The 11,969-nt window shown below is 61.0% G+C and overlaps 3 protein-coding genes across 6 annotated transcripts; 1 reads left to right on the forward strand and 2 right to left on the reverse strand.

Annotated features, from left to right (window-relative positions):
* The first annotated feature begins 215 nt into the window (after positions 1–215).
* LOC103824289 (probable G-protein coupled receptor) lies at positions 216–1,493 on the forward strand. The gene has a single exon (XM_009099533.4). The coding sequence runs from the start codon at positions 264–266 to the stop codon at positions 1,491–1,493; it is 1,230 nt and encodes a 409-aa protein (XP_009097781.3). The 5' UTR covers positions 216–263.
* A 1,295-nt stretch (positions 1,494–2,788) lies between these two features.
* PCBP4 (poly(rC) binding protein 4) lies at positions 2,789–9,954 on the reverse strand. Of its 4 annotated transcripts, none has more exons than XM_009099546.4 (13): positions 8,723–9,954; positions 7,189–7,304; positions 6,838–6,861; positions 6,726–6,758; positions 6,362–6,478; positions 6,148–6,276; positions 5,777–5,905; positions 5,449–5,523; positions 5,235–5,279; positions 5,019–5,094; positions 4,593–4,645; positions 4,019–4,188; positions 2,789–3,703 (listed from the first exon to the last, which is right to left on the reverse strand). In XM_009099546.4, the coding sequence occupies exons 2-13, from the start codon at positions 7,282–7,284 to the stop codon at positions 3,388–3,390; spliced, it is 1,263 nt and encodes a 420-aa protein (XP_009097794.1). In that variant the 5' UTR covers positions 7,285–7,304; positions 8,723–9,954; the 3' UTR covers positions 2,789–3,387. The 4 variants fall into 4 exon arrangements, with proteins under 4 accessions (XP_009097794.1, XP_018780174.1, XP_030083990.1 ...); XM_018924629.3 differs by having other exon boundaries at positions 7,183–7,304; XM_030228130.2 differs by lacking the exon at positions 6,726–6,758.
* Positions 9,955–10,080: 126 nt separating this feature from the next.
* Positions 10,081–11,365, reverse strand: ABHD14B (abhydrolase domain containing 14B). Its single transcript, XM_018924630.2, has 3 exons — positions 11,149–11,365; positions 10,752–10,993; positions 10,081–10,419 (listed from the first exon to the last, which is right to left on the reverse strand). Exons 1-3 carry the CDS (start codon positions 11,354–11,356, stop codon positions 10,237–10,239), a joined length of 633 nt encoding a protein of 210 aa, XP_018780175.1. The 5' UTR covers positions 11,357–11,365; the 3' UTR covers positions 10,081–10,236.
* Between the last annotated feature and the right edge of the window lie 604 nt (positions 11,366–11,969).

The raw sequence follows: 11,969 nt of genomic DNA on the forward strand, positions 1-11,969 counted from the left end.
GTGGCAGCTCTGGGAGAGCCAGGGTGATTTGACTTCACTGGCTACCTCTCCCTCCTCCAGCACCTTGGAAGCGTGCGGGTTGTCTTTGTGTTTTTCTGTGGCTCTTCTGCATTTTGGTTCATTCCCTTCACACCTGGCTCCTGATCCCAACAGGCAAGGAGAAGGTAGCAGCCATGGTTGTGGTGGGGTTGCCCTCTTTGGGATGCAGGAGAAGAGCCCTTGCTGCCCAGGCACCATAGCTGCTGGCTTAGCCCTGGAGGGGGATGCCGAGGTGGACAGGGTCAAACACCACGGACAGCCTAGAGCTGCTCTCCATTCCTGAGCACTCCATTGGCCAGGAGGTGGTGGGCCTCTTCTGCATGATCCTGCTCACCCTCACCGCCCTGGTGGCCAACATCGTGGTGATGGTCATCATCCTCAAAACGCCCCTTTTCAGGAAGTTCATCTTTGTCTGCCACCTCTGCGTGGTCAATCTCCTCTCAGCCATTTTCCTCATGCCCCTGGGGATCATCTCCAGCTCCTCCTGTTTCAACTGGGTTATCTACAGCATTGCTGAGTGCAAGGCTGTGATATTCCTGAACATCTGCTTCATCAGTGCCTCCATTCTCACCATCTGTATCATCAGTGTGGAGCGGTACTACTACATCGTTCACCCTCTGAGGTATGAGGTCAAGATGACCATCAGGCTGGCAGTGGCAGGAGTGGTTTTCATTTGGGTCAAGTCTGTTCTCATCACTGTCTTGGCACTAGTGGCATGGCCTCATGGCAACGGGGCCACCAGTGCCAGCCGCTGCACGGTCTACTGGAGCCCCGGGGCCCACAAGAAGGTTTTTGTGATCCTCTTCAGCATCACCTGCTTTATTCTGCCCACCATCATTATCCTCGCTGTCTACTCCAGCATCTACCGTGTGGCCCGGACTGCGTCCCTGCAGCAGGCACCTGTGCCAGCACAGGCAGTGGCACCCAGACACCGATGTGACTCCATTGCCAGCCAAGTGACCATCCTCACTGCCTGGATCCTGATGCTGCCCAGGCTGATCCCAGATCGCCTTCTGGGAAGCAACAAGGCTATTCTCACCTTGGTCCTCATTGTGGGACAGTTCTTGTGCTGCTGGCTGCCTTTCTTTGCTTTCCACTTGCACTCTTCTGTCCCTGTTGGCACCGTGGGTGGTGGGCACGGGGAGATGGTGGTCACCTGGATTGCCTACTCCTCCTTTGCCGTTAATCCTTTCTTCTACGGGTTGCTGAACCGCCAAATCCGCGAGGAGCTGGCCCGACTCCGGCGCAGCTGTCTTAACCATCCACTTGGTCAGGAGCTCTGTCTTTCCATCTCAGAGGCTTCTGTGCAGGAAAACTTCTTGCAGTTCCTCCAAAGAGCAACTTGCACATTGGAGACACACACCAGCTGTATCAGCCCCAGCCCCAGGAACAGGCTGGACCAGACCACAACGGGCTTCCCCACCCCAGGTCATGTTCCTGAAGAGAGCAGCTGAGAAGGAGGCTCTGTGCCACTGTGCTGGGCAGGAGACCTGCCAGGGACTCATCTGACCTGCTTGGACCCAAATTCTTGGATTTGGAGGAGTCCTTGTGCAGGTTTTGCCTCTTCTCTGAGCTTATGGCAAAAGATGTTTTCTCTGCTGGGAGAAGGTAGCAGATCTGAGGAAGTCTCACCTCTCTTCTGCAAGCTGGAATTGTCTCTGGCTCCACCAGCACAGCCCAGTTCCAGGGATGGGCTCTCTTCAAGACATGGAGTGCCAGGGGGCTCCTGCACAGGGACAGGGGATGGGGCACCTCCATCTCCATTGCCCTGGTGGGAGCACGCCTGGCCAGCGGGGAAGGGCCAATGTCCCTTGCACTCTGTCCAGGGGCAACGTTCCAGCTAATGCCACTAACACCAGTAACACCAGGGCCCCAAGCCCCTGCTGAGCCTGGATGGCAGACTCGGGGACTTCCATCCTTGGCTGCTTAACCCAAAACTAATGTCTGTGTGGAGGGGCTCCTGCTCCCTGTGACACTGATAGGAAGACACACTCACAGGGCTGGCTCTGGCTGTGTCACTGTTTGTCCTGCTGGCATGGAAGCATGCAATGCCCATGGCCAGGCCTGGCCATGCCCTCTGTCACTCTCAGCTGGCAGTGATCAACCCCCCTGGGGGGGAAGTGCCTGTCTGGGGGTCCATACCGGGCTGTTTATGGACACAGCTGCCCAGTTTGAAGCCGGGTCAGCAGTGCCATGTGCCAGCCAACTTGGGCTGCTAGCCAAGGGCATGCTGGATTGGACATGGTGACACAGGGCGGTGGGGGATGGTTGTGTGGGCTGCCCCAGGAGAGCAGCAGCCAGAGGGGATCAGGACCTGCTGTTCCTCTTCAGTCTCATTGCTTTTGAAGGGCTTGGGGACTCTCATAGGGTCCCCACTGCTGGAAAGGGGACTGGACCCTATTGGGGAATGCTGCAGGGGTACATCACCCTCTGCCTGCCCACAAAGGTCCCAGGGATGGTGTTGGCATGGTGGGTTGGAGATGTCCTACTCCGGTAGCAACGGAAGGCCTGAGGGAAAACTGCCCCATGGCCTCTCTAACTGCCCTGTGGCTTCTCCAACTGCCCTGTGGCAGAGAGGGGCTCCAGGAAGACCCCCAGAGAGATGGGACTGAAGGCCAGCATCCCCCCTAGACACATGGATGCCCTTCCAGCCACCACCCAAATACCTAAGAGCTGGGGCCACCCTTGCTCTGGCGGAAGTCTCCACCCAGGGTGGGGAATATTATTATTATTGTTATTGTTATTTTCTTGTAAATTTTATCTTTTTATTAAACCATTGATAAGTTACAAAGGAGGAAAAAATATAGACTCATATATATACAGCATTTCCAAGCCAGCAGGGACTGGCTCTTGGATGGGGTTGCTGGGAGGCGATTGCCCCAGGGTGGCCCAGGGAGGGCCCCCCACCAGAGCCAGTGGAAGTGGGACTCCTGGAGAGGCCAGGCAGTCCTTATCCAGTGGGACCTGGCTTTTGGGTGCCAGATGGAGTGTGGGCATGAGCAGGATGGCAGGGGAGGCAGGGTGAGGACAGGAAGCAGGGGTCCCACACCAGCACAGTGCACTGGGAGAAGGGACCCTAGGCCAGCAGGGACAGCCCCCCCACCCAATACTAGAACACATGGTCTCTGTGCAGAAAATCAGGGAGGGGGGCACAGTGCTGCTGGGATGGACAGTAGGCAACAAAACAGCCCCTTCCTCCAGCAGGCATCACCACCAGGAAGACCCTTCCCTTCCCTGGGGTGGGGGACATGGGGCACCTGGCTGAGGCTGAGATCAGGGTGGATGGCAGGAAGGTGTCCCTGCTACTGAGTAGCACCCTGGACCCCCCGGCCCACCCACCAGTGGGGTTCAGTAGGGCGAGAACTTCTGCCGGTCAGCTTTCTTGGTGCCGTTGGCTGCCGAGATCTTGGTCGTGTAGGTGGTGGTGCCACCATTGGGACCTGCCATGGAGGATGGGGACAGCGCCAGGAAGGACACCGGCTTGAGGCCGATGAAATTGGAGAGGGAGATGGCATAGGGGGTGCCCAGCAGGGCCGGGGGTGCTGGGGCGACGGCGGGAAGAGCCGCACCGGAGCCTGGGGCAAGGGGCTGGGAGAAGCCCATGCCGAGGTCCATGGAGCCAGGGCCTGGTGGCACCTGGGAGGTAGATTTAGCAGTCTCTAAGCTGGGGAAGAAAGAGAGAAGGATGATGGTGAGTACCATGGTGACAGAGTGGTTCTCCCACCACAAGCTTAGGATGCAGGAACCGCGCACCCCATCCCTTCTGGCACAAGTATCCATGGCACATACTGGGTTAAAAAACTGGGCATTAAATCTGGTGGGTCACGAGTACTGCACCTACCACCTCAGGATCTCAAAGCACCACCCAGCTCATTCTTCCTGAGGATGCTGTGGATCCTCCAAAAGCTGCTTTGGGGTGCTGGTGAAGAGCCACCCCTCACTAGCACCCAGCATGAGCCCCCCCCAGGCTGACACCTACCAGGCTGTGATGAGGTACTGAGCCAGGGTGATGCTGACAGGGGTCCCTGTGATGGTCACGTGCCGCTCACTGGAGCCCTCAGTCTGGTTGCCAATCTTGATGTGGGCACCTGACATCTGCCTGATCTCGCTGATCTTGCTGCCGTGCCGGCCGATGATGCAGCCGATGAGCTGAAAGGGCAGTGATGGGATGGGCTGAGCCAGGAGCAGCCAGGGCATCTTGCCAAGCAGGGAGCTCCAAGAGTCTCACCCAGACATCACCTACACCTCAGAGGTGAAACTGTGGAAGGCACTGGGAAGGCAGGACAATGCTTTCCTTGGGCAAACCCTGCTTTTTGGTCTCACTCAAGACCCTCTTGCTGGCATTGTGCCACATTCCAAGGCCTTTCCTTGGCAAACTCTTCCCCCCGTCCTGCATTTCAGTTTCCCTTTTCTTCTGCCCCAGCTACTCCCTCCTGCTCCTAAGCTCTGGCAGAGCCTCCACTGTGTGCATTAGTGGGTGCTGGCCTCTGCAAAGTGACACATGGGTGGGGACAAGCTGTAGTCCCCCTCATCATTCCCAGATCAATACATACGTCATTGGGCACCAGGAACTCCTGGGAGCTGCTCTGGGAGCTGGCATCCAGACCTGAAGAGAGAGACAGGGATGTCAGCAACGAAGGGGCAGCTCTCCAGTAGCTCTGTGTCCCTACTCCAGCCTCATACTGGGATAGTGAGTGGCCCTGGAGACAAACCTAAAGGATTGCTGGGGAGAGGAAGGGAGGACAGGACATAGACATAATTTGGTGCTGGTGCTCTCCCACTGCAAGACTGGGGAGAACTGGTGGGTGCAGTGACCACAGGAAAACAATGACAAGGTTGTGCTGGAGGGGCAGATAGACATGCTGGGGGTGCTGGGATTGGAAAGGGTGCAGAGGAGGGAAACCCCTTCATCAGGGCCAGGTGTTAGGGTGGATCAGGAGGGGCACACCCAGCCTCGGGGGAGCATGGGAGATGCTCACCTGGCACCATGGTGGGTGCATGGCCCAGGGGGGCAAAGGGAAGCGCATGCCCTGACAGCTGCTGCAGCTTCGTCACCTGCCCGGACAGTGTGAAGAGGAAGGTGGTGTTAGGGGTGATGGCAGAGGTCAGCTGTGCCCCAGTGCCTCCCAAGACAGGCATTCCCAGCAGCACCCATCGTGGTGGGCACGACCCCATTGCCACATGGGCAGACTCACCTCTGCAGGAGAGACCCCGCTGTACTGGCCCTGCATGGAGAAGCCCTGGGGAGAGAAAAAAGGGGCATCAGTGGGGAGTCAGGTGAGGACCATTGTCTTGGGTCACTCCTCCCTGGAGTAGAGAGACTGCCCTGAGCCCACCAGAGCTGCCCCTTGCTGGTAGAGGCTTCCCTCCTGGCCACCTCATGTCCTCGGAGATGCTGTGGCCTCTTACCTGATTGGCAGAGAGCAGGATGGTGCCCAGGGAGAGACCAGGGTGGTAGGGTATGGTGGCCCCCTTCGGAGGCGACTGGAGACAGAAGGAAGGAGGTGGAGGAGATGAGAGATGAAGCTGAATACCCCTGTAGCCCCAAGGACCCTCTGCCCCCTTACGCCCCCAGCAAGCTGGGCACAGCCCCCAGCACTAAGAAGGCAGGGTGCTCCTATGGGTTTCCACACAGGAGAACCCTGGTGTTTGGGTCCAGATGGGCATGGGAAGCCTTGGGGAGCGGGGAGGTGGGTAGCAGATGCCCCCTGGGCTGGGCAAGGGGCTTGGCAGGTACCTCCAGGATGACAGCGCAGATCTGCCTCACGCACTGGATGATGGTGTCTGGCACCCCCGAGACCGTGACAGCACGTTCAGTGGAGTTGGGCAGCAAGTCACCAGCCACCTGCACCTGTGCCCCTGTGCTCTGCAGGAAGCAGAGAGATGTTGGCATTCCCCAACCACTCCCTGCCAGGGCTCAGCACCTCACACCTCCCCTGTCCCCCTCCTGAGCCCCCAGGGACCATTGCAGGACCTGCAGTGCCGGGCAATGCTCCCTCTCCTGCATCACCTCCCTCAGTCCCTGTGGGACTGTGCCAGCCCCAACACCCAGGCTCTGCGCCCCAGGGGGAAAAAGGGATCCCACCTCCAGGCTACCCGCAGGCTCACCTCCCGGATCTCCCGGATCTTGGCTCCCGCCTTGCCGATGAGGGAACCGCATTGGCTGGCAGGGATGACAAGGCGCAGGGTCACCGGTGCTCTGCCTGCTGACACCCCATCGCCCCCTGCTCCCAGGTCCTGTGAGGGATGTGGGATGCAGTGTCAGACCCCAGGATCCTACAGGTGTGGGGGCACCTGGCGGGGATTTAGGAGGGCTGTCTACCTCCTCCAGCTTGAAGGCGATCATGGACACAGCACGGAAGACAGCGTCGGTGGAGCCGGTGATCGTGGTGATGCGCTCAGGGCAGGACCCTTCCGAGATAGTGATGCGTGCAGTGCTCTGGGGACAGTGTCACACCCCGTTAGGGATGTCACACACCCTGTGCTTCATGACTTCCCCCAGGGATAGCCTCACAGGGGGATACTAGTGCCTTTGAGCCTGAGCCTTGCCCTTCCCACCTGCCCCAAGCAGCCTTCCCTGGGGTGCTGCTTTTTTTTCCTGGGATTTAGGGGGGCAGGCACATGGGAGCCGCCAGGTACAGGCATGACAGGCAGCAGGACCTGGCAGCCCACCAGCCTGCCCTTACCTGCTCTCGTATCCTCTTAACAGTCTCTCCTTTCTGCAGGTAAAGGAACAGGGTGGGTGGTCAGGTCCAGGGGAGCCAAGTGCTGGCAACACACAGGACCCCCAAATCTTACCTTGCCGATGATGCTGCCGATCTCCTGAAAAGGCAGAGAAGAGTGACACTGTCAGGAGGTGGCTCCCTGCATGCCACATCCCTCCTCTGCCCACAGCCTGGCAACAGCCAGACCCTGCCCCAGGGACACTGGGTGACTTAACTAGTGACACTGGGGCATGGGAATGTGCCCCTCCCTGGCTTAGGATGGGAAAAGAAATACTTCTGGGAATGTTATTCCCAGGGGAGACAGGGAGCATGGGAAGAAAGCAGGGCTCAGAAAACAGGGCATGGTGAGGAGCTGGAGCTCCAGCATGGCCCCTCAGCCCAGGCATCGCTGTCCCCTCAGTGGCACTGAGCCCCCTACCTTTACCTTGCCGTGCATGAGCATGCGGAGGGTCAGGGTGATGCTGAGCTCCGTCTCCTCAGGACTGCCGCCCACGCCACTGGCTCCATCCGGCGACGCCATGGCGGGAGGGCGGGATGAGTCTGTGGGACATGGGGGTCTTCAGAAAGGGGGCATGCCCCAGCTACCCCCTACCCCCAGATCTGCAGCTTGAATATCCTATGCCTGGTAAATGGGCAAACTGAGGCAGAGGCAGCACTGTGCCCTCTGGCAGACAAGGCTCACATGGCCCCATGGCACCCCACAGGCACTCTGCACCCCCAAAAGGGACCCGCTGCTATGTGTGTGCCTGAGCTGCCTCAGGCTGTCCTGCATAAAGTCAGGAACTGGATGGTACAGGGGGAGGAGGCAAGGCGTGTGGAGCGTGGCTGTGGGATAGGGTTATGTTTGCAAACGCTTGCTGGAGTGGGGAGAATAGAGGTGGCCTGGGTGGTCTCACAGACTATGGAAGTCACTTTCTTTCTCCTCCTCCCTTCCCCGTGCCCATGCACAAAGCCTCAGGGGACACTGAGGCAAGCTCCCTGACGGGGATCACCCCAACCAAACCACAGCATGATGCCTGCTGACTGACGCCGCTGCACCGTGTCCCTTCCTGGAGCACCCCAGGGCCCCCCGGACCCTGTGCCCGGGTGGCCGTGGGCGGCCAAGGCCCCTGGGAGCCGGACAATTACTGTGTGTCCAGGCCCGGGTGGGCGGCTGCGGCACCGCTGGCTCCCGGCAAGCTGGGCGATGCCAAGCAGCTTTGAAACAAAGCACCCGTGTTGAGGCTGGGGCCGCGTCCGCGGGCATGGCGGGGGGGGGGGGGGGGGCGGCTATTTTAGGTGCTGGCAGGACTCGTCACCGCTACAGCACATCTCCTGCATCAGGGGAACGGGGGGGCGGGGGCGCAGCCCCTAAGCGCTGTACCTCCGGCGTGGTTCGAGCACCCCCCCGTTACCGCAGGCTGGAGAAAGGTGGAGAGACTGGAGAGGGGGAATATTCCCGATCCTCGTGCGGGGGAACCCGAAGTGGGGCGGAGGGGGAGAGAGGGATGCACCCTGCCCGCGGCATCCGGAGATGTGTGGGGTGCCGGCAGGGACGCGCGGCCGCCAGGGTCCCCAGTCCCCCTGGAGATGAATGGCAGCAGGAATCCGCCAGGGACAAAGACCCCGCCGGGGGAAGAAGGATGAGCCTGGCGATGGGACGGGGGAAAGCAGCAGGGCCACGGGCCCCAGGGACAACGCCTGGGGGGTCTGCGGGCAGGGGGGCTCTCCCCCAGGTGAGGCAGGCTGGCAGGGACGCCAGAGGCCCCGGTGATGGGCACAGGCCACCTGCCATGGCTGGCATTGGGACAAGCCACCAAGCTGGGCACCGCCCGTCCTTCGGGGCACCTTCGGGTGACAAAGGGAGTGGGGACGACAGGAGGAAGCCCCCACCCCGACCCTGGGGAAACGTCTCTCTTCTCGCCCTCCCGGCTGCCCCAAGCCCCCTGGTCCCCGCGGGAGTGGGGCCTGGCGGGTACCTTTCCGTGCGCCTCGTCCCTCCACCGCCGGCCGCCCCTCTCAGTGCCACATTGTCCCCGGCGGCGCCCAGTGACACCCGGGGCAGGAACAATGAGCCGCTTGACAGGCCAGGGCCAAGCTGGCAGCCCCGGCCCCCACCCCGGTCCACGCCGGGGCCCCCCTCGCTCTTCCCCTCTCCCACATCCCTCCCTCCGGGATCCTATTACAGCGGATAAGAGACACTAAAAGGAACAATGCACCCTGGGTAAGGCCATCTGCCACCGCTGGGGACATTCCTGGCCCCCCCGGCCCCCCTCCCTTTGGCTCACACATCGCCCCTCTTTGTAATTGCGTGGTTTTTTTTCCTGGAAGCCGATCAGCTGGCAGGGCTCGAGGGCTCAAGGACACTGGAGCGGGCAGGGATGGGGCAGCTGGCACCCCAAGGCCCGCTAGCACCCCGGGCTGTTGCTGCAGGGTGGTGCCTGGAGGGGCAGGAGGCACCCCTGTATGGAGGGGGGGGGGGGTAGGGGCGAGTCAGGACAGCAACAGGGGACCTGAGCCATCTGGGGGATCAGGGATGCTCCAGACAGGGGTCCTGCCAGATTGCCAGGGAAGAGACCAGCTCCTGCACCCTTGGCACTGCCTTGTGTCCCCCACATGGGCATCCTGCACCCAGAGAAAAGTGTCACCCCCCCCATTACCTCCCCCACTAAATCCTCCTGGGCCCTGGCGTAAGCAGCTAAAGCCCAGGCAAGCTTGGGAAGGGGGGGCACTGGGGGGGCACCCTGCTGCCAGCTCCATCTGTGCCCCTGAGTGCCCAGTGCAGCAGCACCAAAGGCAGTGCAGGCAGGTGGCAGTTAGGGGTCTTGTGCCCTGTCTGTCAGGCCTCCCTGCCCGCCCCCTCATCTGTTCATGGCAGCCACTCTTTGGGTCACCCCCCACCTCCCCAGGGTGTTGGGCAGAGGCTGCCGTGGGCAGGAGCCTCCCAGGACTGGCAGCTCCCTTTTAAGACCCAGTGGATTACCCTGGACTTGGATGCATGCCAGGAGGGGTAGGAGGAGGAAGAGGAGCATGAAGAGGAGGCGGGCCAGCTGGGGACACAGATGTTGCTACCTTGGGGGCCCTACCTGTCCCTGAACACAGCCCCAGGGCTCCCTGGGCACCCTCTGAGGTTCATGGGGGTCCTGTCAGGAGTGATGGGTGGGCTCTAGCAAGGCTGGCACTCACCCATCCACAATCCCCAAATATACCATCCCTCAGTGGCTGCATCTTCCCTGCTGTCACCCCCCAAACCTGTGTGCAACAGCAGCCATGGAAGTAGGGATGCGGGAAGGAGGTGGGAAAGGTGGAAAAGATGCAGGATGAAGGTGGCAGGAAAGCAGTGGCAGAGCTTGGGGTTTTATTTGGTCTCAAGAGAGGTGGGTGCTGGTGTGGGCCAGTGCAGTGTGAGTGCCTGGGTAGGCACAAGGGTGCATGTGCAGGCAGAGGGGTGGGTGGGCTGGTCACATTCTCCAGCTCTGTGGTCCCATCCTGCTCACTTCAGCTGCTGCAGGAAGGCCAGGAGTCCATGGTGCCACTCATTGGGCTTGTCCAGGTAGCAAGCGTGTCCTGCACCCTGCAGCATCAGCACCTGGTGCTCAGGGAGGTGCTGCAGGTTGTTCAGACTGGTCTGCCCCAGCTCCACATCCTGGTCCCCGTACACAATCAGCGTGGGGGTCTGTAAAGGGGGAAAGCACCCTGAGCCTGCAAGCGTCACCCAGGCACTTGCTCCTCCTTGCCAGGGACACCCTGGAGGGGAGTCACTTGCCTCTCTCCCCCACCCAGTATGACAAAGGGAAACTGAAGCTCACACTCCTGGGTCTCCAGCCGTCCCTTTTTACCTCCCATTACCCCACATTTACATTCCTTCATCATCAGGTTCTCCTCTTTCAGTGGCAACAGGGTTTCTAGCCTGTTTGGTCTTTCCCCTGCTTAACCCCGGTGCCAGGATCCCCTCTGCACCATCTCCTCCCAGTTCCCTGCCCTCCCCAGTGCCCTTCCAGGCCATACTTTGATCTGGGCATACTGCTCCGCTGTGAATTTCTCAGTGCAGATGGGTGCCACAGGTACATAGGCCTTGAACAGCTGGCTGTGCTGAAAGAGGCAAGGCAGTGAGTACATGCCACTGAGCGATGGGCTGATCACCACAGCTGGACCCAGGTCCAGAGCCTCTGAAACTGCCTTCAGGAACGCTGCTGGTGCTGGCTGGCCCACGGGTGCTGGGGCCACAGCATCCTTTGAGCGTCCCAGCCCTGAATTGTGAGACACAAGTGGCCCTGTCAGGCTCCACACTGCCTCAACGACAGGGAGAAGCCAACACAGCAGAGCAGGACATCGGGGTTGCCATCCTGCCACCACAAACCAGTGGCTACCCTGCCTGACTAGGGCTGTGCTCACCACACCTTACCCGGCAGGTCGATGGCCACGGCTCGGTAGCCATTCTCGGCCAGCGTGGCGAGTGTCCCCACCTGCAGCCAGGTTTCAGAGGAGAAGCGGATGCCATGCAGCAGCAGCACTGTCAGCCTGGGCACAGCCTGGGCTGGCTCAGCTCGGCGGTAGAAGAGGCTCTGTCCTTGCACCGTGACGGTGCTCTCGGTGACCCGCGGGGTGGCCATGCCTGGGGGCTGGGGCGCTGTTAAATGGGGTGAGACGTGCGAACGGGACGGCTGACGGGCCTTCTGCCCTGTCGAGGCTCGGTGGTGGCAGGAAGGCAAAAGGGCTGTGAAGGGTCACACCGGCATCATCTTCACTGTAGTGGCACCACCGGGGTCACTGATGTATCAGGCGGCCTCTCGGGCCTGCCTCTGCCTCAGTTTCCCCGTACATCGCTGGGCCTGCAGCCCTTACCTGCTGCTCCGCACAGGGGGCAGGCCGCCGTTCGTCTTCTCCCCACCGCACCACGGGACTGGGGGTGCCGCGCCCCGGGGCCAAAGACCGGCGGGGCGGGCGAGAAAACGGCGGCACCGCGTCATGGAGCGTAAGGTCCGGGGCGGCCCCGGGAACCGCTGGGGCTCCGCCGGGCCGGGCCCTGCCCCGCCAAGCGAAGCCGAGCTTTCCCGAGCAGAGCCGAGTATTGCCGAGGGAAACCGAGCCCCACCCGATCTCTACCGAGCCAGGCCGAGCGCTGTAGACCAGAGCCCGAGCGCTGTAGACCAGAGCCCGAGTTCTGCCCTGCACTACTGAGCCCCGCCCGAACCCTGCCCGAGCTATGGCGAGAGCCGCCGAGCC

Source organism: Serinus canaria, chromosome 12 (genome assembly GCF_022539315.1).
Source record: "Serinus canaria isolate serCan28SL12 chromosome 12, serCan2020, whole genome shotgun sequence".
In the NCBI taxonomy this organism is placed as follows: domain Eukaryota; kingdom Metazoa; phylum Chordata; class Aves; order Passeriformes; family Fringillidae; genus Serinus; species Serinus canaria.